The 10,059-nt window shown below is 36.1% G+C and overlaps 1 protein-coding gene across 1 annotated transcript in view; it reads left to right on the top strand.

Annotated features, from left to right (window-relative positions):
• The first annotated feature begins 1,470 nt into the window (after window positions 1-1,470).
• LOC108759716 (irregular chiasm C-roughest protein) overlaps window positions 1,471-10,059 on the top strand; it is a 46,433-nt gene continuing 37,844 nt past the window's right edge. The window contains exon 1 of the mRNA XM_018505282.1: window positions 1,471-1,769. Coding sequence (XP_018360784.1) covers window positions 1,487-1,769 — 283 coding nt within the window. The 5' untranslated portion in view covers window positions 1,471-1,486. The remainder of the gene's footprint in view (window positions 1,770-10,059) is intronic.

The following is a 10,059-nucleotide window of genomic DNA, read 5'->3' as shown; positions in this document are numbered from 1 at the left end:
GCAGATAGCCGATACGAATATAAACGACACGACGAAAACTAATTAGTGGTCGATCGAGCGATTGACGCGTTTTCCGTTTATTTTGCCAAGTGATAAGGAAGACTGGTAGTTACGTTAATAAACGCGCAGCTTGAAACGCCTAGAGTCAATAATAATAATTGCGCATTAAATCTATTAAAAGTACTCGTCCCAAGGAATACACCAAGTCAAGAGCAAGTAAAAATCACTTTATTTTGACGTTATGAAAGTACAAAATGATTTATTATAAAATTTGATTGTTCATTGACGTTAAGAATTGAAATAAAGTAATTTTGATTTTTCGTTGATTTTGGTGTGTTCCTTGAGGAGAATTCTCGATACAGTTTTTAATGTTAGCTAAAATTAACTTGCAAAATAATTTTATCAGAATTAACTTATTATTTGTGGAAAACCAAACAAAGTGCATTTATTTTATTTATAAATTTTGAATCAAGAAATACAGAATCTTAGATACCAGTGATCAGAAAACAGCCAATTAGCATTCTTCATTTTTTTGTACCGCCGAGTGAAAGGTTCAGAATCAGAGGAATTTTATTAGAAAAGGGCAAACGATCGATTCCTAAGGAACGTTTCTAATAGAAAAAACCGACAGTTAACAGATATACATCTATAAGCTATCTGTGAATTATCTAGTTCTGTATAAAGATCACGGCTCCTTTTTTATCTGATACGATCGCCCATTTTAATACTCCGTAAAACGCTCCGCGCGATAATTATGAAGACGTAGTATATTTTCACGACAAAACTATATTACGGTCGTAAAAAAGCTTCCCTCATAATGGCTATTCCATATGTGCTCTTAGCCACATACACATGCATACATGTGTGTGTGTGTGTAGAATGTATCCCCTCCATTCTTGCCTCCAATACTAAATTGCCGGCACCCGGCAATACTTTTATCGCTTCTTTTACGGCACCGACCTCCTTGCCTTCCAACTTCGTTTTTGAATCCGATGGGACTATAAAAATAAATTAGATAAGACGAAGTAAATGAGTAAGGAACGACGGCGGCCTATATACTTGTTAAAAACGACATAAAAGAGAAAGACAGCATACTAAAAATTCGTGAAAAAAATTTCTTCCGAAATTTTCTTTCGACATCAAGCGACGGTTTTTTGCTCCGTCCCGATTAACGCAGATCAAATATTCGATATTTCAAGATGCTTTAAGTTTAATTTAAGTTCAATTTAAATATTCATATTTTAAAATATTTAATATAGTTTAAATTTTATATTATAGCTCGGTACATATCACGTCATATACTTTCATTTCATGATATAACATATTACAAGAAATAAATGATAACCAACTTCATAATGCATAATTACATCCCATTCTTACAAATATACGTGATCGATCTAATAAATCTTTCTCATTTATTCATAGGAACGAGAGCAGAAGAGTCGGACGAAGAACAGTATCGTTAATAATTTGCCTCTCGTTGCTGATGACAATGGAGGCGAAGACAGTGGCAGCTATGAACGTGACAAACGCATCGTCCGTGGTAGTGTCGACACTGAAGCCGTTTACAACGACGGAAGTAGTTTATCAGCGATTCGCCATCGAGCCGATGGATCAAACCGCGGTGATTGGCAGCCGGGTGACGCTTCCATGCCGAGTTCTCGATCAAAAGGGGCCCATTCAATGGACCAAGGACGACTTTGGCCTAGGAGCTGTTAGGAATCTCACCGGATACGAGCGATACGCCATGATCGGTAGCGATGAAGAAGGCAAGTATAAGCGGATAAGATTATTCCGGTAATTCTGTTTTCACGCTCAAATGGATTCCTTCATCAACCGCGTAACATGCAGATACTGCAATTATACAAAATACAGTGTGATTTGCGATCAAGAAACTTCCTGTCTTACAAAAGAACGTTCCAAAAGTGATATCAAGAAACTGACGTTACTAGTTAGATTTTTGGTTCCAAGGCCCACTTTGGACCCAATAAGAAAAAAAATCAAGGTCTTATTATAAGTAGCTCATCTAATGGTCTTCTTCAAACCTATACAACTTTTGTTTGAAACATTTTTTTTTTTTTTTTTTTTTTTTTTTTCAAAAATGTATTGTTCTTGAGATATTTTGTGTCTACATTAAAATGGCCAAACATGTTTCGGTTCAAGTCGGATATAGAATCCGTAAGATCCCAAATTTAACTATCTAGAATTTAGAATGTCAAACGTAATTTTTCGATTGATACCGTCAATTTTTCTGCATCACCTTTTGGAATGTTCACTTTAATCTTTAGCAAGATTCCTTTTATTTTCGTTACTGGGAAAAGATTGGAAAATCCGTTTATTGGATAACTAACTTTTGGCAATTTTTTTAACTTTAGAAATAACTCGTGAAATAACGCTTGAAACAATAACTGAGGATCATCCTATATATTAATGTTTTTCGATACAATGTTGTGTGCTCTCTCGAACGCGAACTTAACCACGCTTAAATTTCCTCACAGAACTGTACTTTTTATGAGTAAAGGATTATTTAAAAATCTATACGCTATATCAACATACTATAATACGCCGCTGGCCTGTTTACTCGTTCAAATTCAATTTCCGGCCGCAAGGTATTGATTTTCTGCCGTGTCGAAAAAGTGTGTACACATTCACCCGGTTGCCCGTAGGACTTGCGCGTCATGAAAAAATATTTCACGTTACTTAGAGATTATATTCATAGACATAGCACACATAATATGCGAAGGAAGACAGAACTTGGATATATATATATATAGTAAACTCACAAAGGCAACGTTCAGTATAAAAATAGTGAGGTACATGTATATCTCATTGTCAAATGGAAATTGTAACATGATAAAAAAATGAAAAGTATACAGAGTATATTTTTTCATCTATGACTACATGTCCAAAGAATTCTGTTCTAAATATTAGAATCCCTCTTTATGCGTCGTATAAAAATATTAACAGTTATTAAATTTTTGTTTAGCGAATCAATTTAAAAGAATTTAAGTCATTATAAAAATTTTATATACGAGTATATGTAAAAATTGAAGAAAAATGTGAGCTTTATTTTCTAATGAAAAGTTATATATTTTTATTTTGACAGCCACTACCGACACAATTTCAAACAAATTATTTTGCACTGTCAAGCTTCTTTTGGTGTGAGAAATGACCTCCTTTTCAGTTGTATCATCATTTCCGCTTCACTGTATACAGCACTTCCGCAAGAGGTTCTCTTTTGTTAGCATGCTTTAAAACAAAGATGGACCCTCGCGCTCTTGTGTCGACTACGTCGCATAAAGCCGATGCAGTTCGCATTAAAAGCTACTGCGAAGTTAAATTAGTTTCCTAACGAGTTACTAAAAAATGCCGACCAACACTCGTAACACTTGCTGGTGTAGGAGTACCTATTTTACACGTGTAAACGTTTTCATAGTATACAAAATAGTCGCTGAGAATGCAGCCTAGCACTTGAGATGACATTCTTTATTGCAGAATTTTTAATATAAAGCGACACATATACTCCCGGATGAATTAATTCAAAACGTAATGGCAAAGGCAACGAGAGGATAGAGAATTCTGTCCAATCAGTAAATTGTGTCGGCAAATGAAAGGGTGATGTTCAAATAAAGACCTTCACGGTTCACGTCTCTGGCCTCAGCAGCGAGAACGCTGATGATGTTAGCGTTGCTGGTGAATAAACTCGAGAGACACAAACGCAAATAACAAAGCACACGCGAATGAAATATTCTTAATGCCGACAGCAAATCGCGGTAATAACAATGACAGAAATAGACGGCGAAAAAATTAGTGGCAGAAATGTACTGCGGCATGATTTTTCGGAATAAAACGTAAAAGTAATATACATTCGATTTTCCAATCAGCGCAGAAATTTCTTTCAAATCTATACAAAATAAAAAAAATATTATTTTAAGATTTATGTTGGACAAACGAGATTATAAAATCTTGTTGTCAAATAATTGGTGATTGTTATCATGTTTATTTCGATGTGACCAAATAGTAGACGAACAAGTAAATGAATGAACGAGTGAATAAAAAAAAAATAGCACAAGAATAACAAAGTAAAAATTGAATTACGACGAGGATCCGTAAAGACGTTCCAATTACATTAATATTATAACGGAATAATCAATGCATGATTTAATCGCGCATATAACGATAAAACGAAGCTTTTTCATGTAACGGCGTGCGAGGCGGAGCGGTAAACTGGTTTATTTCATCCGTTGTATCTCTTTCAACATATATAGATTGTCTTTCGAAGCGCGCGTATCTTTCCGCGCTCGCTGTATTCGTCATTTAATTCCGCAAAAATCAGCGCGCCGAAAGCGAAACGATCCAACGTTTATTCAATCAAAATTTGTAACGTGTTTCGCGAAGCTGTCCTGCTCGTGCGCGTCGGCATATTGAAACGCCGAAGCGGTATATACGAACGCGGCGTTTATTTTTTTATTTCTATTCGTTTTTCGGTTACGGTATTTGCCGGGTGCAGGATTAGTCGCCGGGCTTGCCGAAGATAGAGTGATCCCACGATATCGTCCTATACCGATATTCCATTTCCTGCATTCACAATATGTTAAAAAATATTACATTATTCGGCAATATTTTCAGATTGGAAAAAAAAAAAAGGATATCGTATTACATTTATTTGCCTAATAAAATTACCTAGATTGATCAGCCACTCCATTTAAATATTTTTTCGTTATGTGACATAGAAATAATTTTCACGTCAAATCTGTGTCCTCTTATCTTTCCGGATATTTTTTTTTTTTCACACGAGTTAGTTTTGAATATAATTTTGAATATATATAGTTTTTTTCACCTGCAGATACTTTAATACGATTTAAATATTTCGTCGCGCGATTATCCGAGAATTATAATTGAACATAATCTTTTGAAGGAATTATCGCGTTACGCTAAAAGTTTCTTTTATAGAGATTTCTCGTGAAACTCGATGATGACGCGTCAGTCAAAAGTAGGATTAGGTATACAGGTGGCATTATATCCTTAAGCTGAATGCCGTATGTGCCTCTCTCGGTGCGTATATACGCGGACTTCCCCAACAATCACAGTGTGTTGGGACGATAACGCTCGCGCGCGTTTGAAATCCAGTTTAAGCCGAGAAACCATAATATACTTGTAACTATATGCCGTTGCACGATGCCTTGGTCCTCGTTCATTCTTCTCGTACCTGCAGTATAAGCGCGTTCCATCGTCTGTATGGCACGTACAGCGGTAGCAACGCTTGATTTCCATAAAATTATTGCCGGTTTAGTATTCCAGGCTCCATAGCTTATATTGCAATATTGTTACATTTTGGGCGCCACGTTTTCTAACCTTAGGCTATATATGCTTTCATAATGAAGAGCTGGAGTAATTAAAGTAAAAGCAAAATAACTCTCTTTTAAAAAAATACTCCATGCTCTGGGGGAAAAAAAAAAAAGTATATTAAGGTTGGTCTGAAAATTATTCGCCAGCAGAACAAAAAAATTAATCGAAAGTGCAGGAAAAAAAATTAGATGTATGCATCCAAAAGTTAATTAGTGCGGAACATAGTGTGGGTGTTCGTTGCCGGTGGCGAGATTGTGATTAACTATCGGAAAAACCGTTTAATTAACGTTTTCATCATTTAATTCGGGCATAAAAGAGATCAAGAAAGCTCGAAATTTTCAAACTTTATCTCGTATGACCACGATGCAAACGTATCGAGATCAATCTTACTAATGTGTCAGTTTCTATATCACTCGCTTGGCACGAGATATTATAAAACGCTCATTTTTTTCCTACAAAAATTGATTCACTAAATTCAAATGGTAGATAAAAAAATGTCAAACAACAAAAATTAAAATACTGCAATAAGTATAACAAACTTCCCATCAAACTTTTAGTTTGGTTCAGGGAGAAGCTCTAAATTCAGAAATATAATCTATAATCTACATTTTCTGTAAAAATTTCTTCTCTTTTTACTTCACGATATTCATTTTTCAATTTACGTATTATTGAATTAATTAATTTCAATTCACGTCTGATTTAATTATAATTTCAATCTACGTAATATTCTTTTAAAAGATGCGACGAGAAACGAAAATCTCTCGGGTTAAGCGGCAGAAGATAAGCGCCTTGAAATATATCAATATCCGAGCAAACAGCCGACGGGGGCAGATGCCGCAAACGGAATGACAACGTGTCGCGGTCGCTTTAATCGTCGGAGACTCGGCACATATCAATGTACACACGACAGAGTAGAGATAGAGCGAAGTCTTTAATTCGACGTCGTGTATGCCGCGGGCGGAGAAGCGGCTAAGTTTAAATTAGTTCCGAAACATTCGGTGCACGCTCTGATGGTTAATGGTTCTACCATAGATCAATAAGATCGGTGGCAGAGGCGCCGCGGCGGTCGAGCTGCAGCCGCAGCTGCGTCGGTGACGATGCGACGAGAAACAGTTGCATTGCGCGTTGCGCTGCGTTAACGTTGCACCGCGCTGTCGCGTTTCGCCGCGGGGCATCCAGCTGCGAAACGCGCCGCAGTCACTTGACCGGATACCCTGGGATACCCCCGCCACGCCGCGCCACTCCGCAGTCGCTTCTGTTACATGCTCGATATACCTGTTCCTCCTCGCCGAGAGAGCTCATGGGCGCACGGAAAGGAAAAACGTACACACCGAGTCATAATTTCCACCTTCGATAAGGCGCGCCTGCGTGGTTGGTACCTTGGCGCTCGACCTTGTTACGCGGCACCCACCGCGTGTAAGGCGATATGTCTTCGAGGGATCCGAGATACGTGCGATTAAGGGTTTGGGATGTGCGATCGTTGGTATTAGAAATAGCTTATCGTTTCAACGAATTTATTACGATAACAGGTGACTGGGAGGGAGGATGCGTTATCGGAACGGAGGCAATCGGCGGCGCTCTCCGCACTTACTCTGCGGATATTATCGATTTCATATCTTTCTACCCCGGGCGAATATGTTATTCACGTAAGCATACCTACGCTTAAATAGATTTTAATCGATGAAGCGATCACGCCTAAAGCTAAACTGACCCCAACTTTAACGAGGTAATAATATCGAAGATTTTCATCAGAAATACGACTTGTTCTACGGTGAGAACAAAAATGTGCATTTTGCAACATGTATTCGAATAGTGTCAATTAAACATTTACTTACGATAAATATTTACTAAAAGAAAATAATTGTTAAATCAAATTAATGGTTTACGTACCAAATAAATACATTTTCGTAAATATTTAATTGGTATACTATTCGAACAAATAATTTATTAAAATTTTAAGTATATTCTTCAGTGTACTTTATTCTCTTTGTTTTTATAAGGAAATTGCTTATACTTAATAAACGTGGTTGTTTAGTAAAAATTTGCATATTTTAAACTTCAAACTTAATTATGCTTTTAACAATTAACTCGTTATCGTAGAAATAATGGTTATCGCTCGATACTGCTTTATCGCGACGGATGGCTTTCACGACGGGAATCTTAAGGAAATTTTATGAAGCTGCACTGTACAATCAAGAAACTTTGACCTTAAAGCATTTTCAGTCCGACGATGAACACGTTACGCAAAGCAGCTTGGTAAAGTACACTTAATTCGTAAATCTAAAGTATTCAGAGGAATGTTATTATCTTCTTAGCTGATCGCGGTAAAAATTTTCCATGAAATTAGCAGTCAGCGTGGAATGACTTGTCTGCCCGTTGTTTAGTCAGCTAATTAGCCGATAAATGGAAGTAATAAAAAGTAACGTCCTACTTACAACTTACTTTTAAATTTATTAAGTATTTTACCATCATCATAGTTCATAATTAGGTATTAAGCATTTGATAAATAACACATTTATGTCCAATTAAACCAAAAAATGGTGATAAATATATGTATATGTGTGTGTATATTTAAAACATTAGCTTACACGGAGATTTATTTCTGTTCAAAGATAATACGTAAGATCGGGTATCTATTCTAAATTTGAACCTGCATATTATTGTTTATTGAAAAGATACATAATTCAGAGACAAGAAGATAAAATAGCGCAAAATTCTAACAATTATTTATCCGAAATCTAAGATTTAGCCAACTTGCGCAAATTTATCTTGGATCAGAGGGCGTACTTCTCTGATAATTAGCGCCGGATATCGCTGCCGCACAGGCCACCTGATATTAATTGACGCAATTATAAGCACACAACGTAATTCCGGCGATATTCATTCTCCATATGTACGAGAGCGTACAGAGAGTTTTAAGATCGCTTGCAGCAGCAGCAGCAGCAGCAATGGCAGCAATATCGGGGGCGCCCAACCTGCTCGACCGGATCCGGTGCCGCTCCTGCCGCTGCAACTGCAGCCGATTAATCGACCTTACCGGTTCCCGCGGTGTATTTTTCTCACTCACTACCACCACGCTCCCGGGCCAGATATTATATTCTGCCGGATACACACTTCGGCCGACGTAATTTAAATCGCAAACCTCCGCCCACACCTACTATTCCTGGCGGGGATATCGCGAATTCTTATTCAGCAGATGTCGCGTCTAATGCCGAGATAATTAAAATGGACTCGAAAAAAAAAAAAGGATGGGGAAGAAAAAAATAACGTCACCCTCTAATGAAATTATATACATAGATCAGACTTGAAAGATCAGCAAGTTGACCGCGCATAACTATTTTCCGTGTAAGTAAGCGGTTTATCGACATTTCATTTAATCTTCCGTGAGAAGCCGTAACTCGCGCGCCTGGCTTAGGGTCGCTCCCATAAACGTTAGTTAAAATTAACTGAGCTTTAATTCTCCGTTTCTCTCTAGAGACAAAACTAGAAAGAGATGGAAAATTGATTAAATCTCGGTTAATTCTAAGTAATTTTTATGGGGAACGACCTCAGACGTGGCAAGCAGTTAAAACATAAATTTAACACATGGCATTTTTGATCCACTGCACTTTTCCTTACTTAAATGTCTATATTACTAAAAAAAATTGATTAGAAATCCTGAGATTGGAATTATTTGACATTTGACATGAAACTTCTTAACTCAATTAAATTTCCCTTCATAAAAATGTGGAATTTATTTCCGAAATTAATTCGATAAGATCATTTTAATATGTCATATTTAGAATAGTAATTATAGTCATACATTATTTTCGCATCTATGGAGTTTAAGCATTAAATATTGTAAGTGCCCTATAAATCTTCGAATTTCTTGAATGCGTACGAGGTATACACTGTTAAATCTATAGTGTCAAATTTAACCTAATGTGAGTCGCCACTGCTCCTATTAAATATATCGTTATTTCTTACTAAAATGATAATTAAATTTGACACTATATAATGTTAAATTGGTACTGTATAGTGTCAAATATAACCATTGTTTTAATAAAAAATAACGATATTATTGAATAGGAGCAGTGGCGACTCACATTAAGTTAATTTGACCCTATAAAATTGAACAGTGTACGTAACAGCTACATGCAAGTACATTCAAATAATATCATCTTTTATGAAACTACATGATCAATGACTGAAATATATATAATGACACGTTCGATTTATGCCAAGTATTAATACTACATCGGATTTGAATTTAGTTCACTCCTACTTTTTTGAGTGTTTTTTGTACTTGCAAGATATTTGCATTCAAATAATTGTCATTAATTACTAAAAATCGAATTTCTCTAGTCTTGTTAAAGTTAAAAGGATCAAATTGTTATTTCAACTGAAACAGAAAAGTAGACGACGCACGAAACGTCATATCATTTAATTATTCAATTTTCACTTTGGTACTCAATTGGGCACTGGTTCTGTGTCCAATCAATTTTATTAAAAATAAATATGTCATATATATATATAAATCAAATGGTGTGACATTTCGCGCGCCATTCTGTACTATAAGATGCGTTTATAACAAAGATGAGGATAAAAGTTTTTAATTATGCTCACGCATTAATTTTGTAAATCGTGAAACTGTTACAAACATAATTAATTTCTTTCTCCAATATACTCGTCATCATTCTATGGTTTATTCATCAGATTCGTCGCATACGG

The sequence above is a fragment of the Trachymyrmex cornetzi genome, unplaced genomic scaffold (assembly GCF_001594075.2).
Source record: "Trachymyrmex cornetzi isolate Tcor2-1 unplaced genomic scaffold, Tcor1.1 scaffold204, whole genome shotgun sequence".
NCBI classification, from domain to species: Eukaryota; Metazoa; Arthropoda; class Insecta; order Hymenoptera; family Formicidae; genus Trachymyrmex; species Trachymyrmex cornetzi.
The sequence above is the reverse complement of the archived record's forward strand: the minus strand, read 5'-3'. Positions and strand labels throughout refer to the sequence as shown.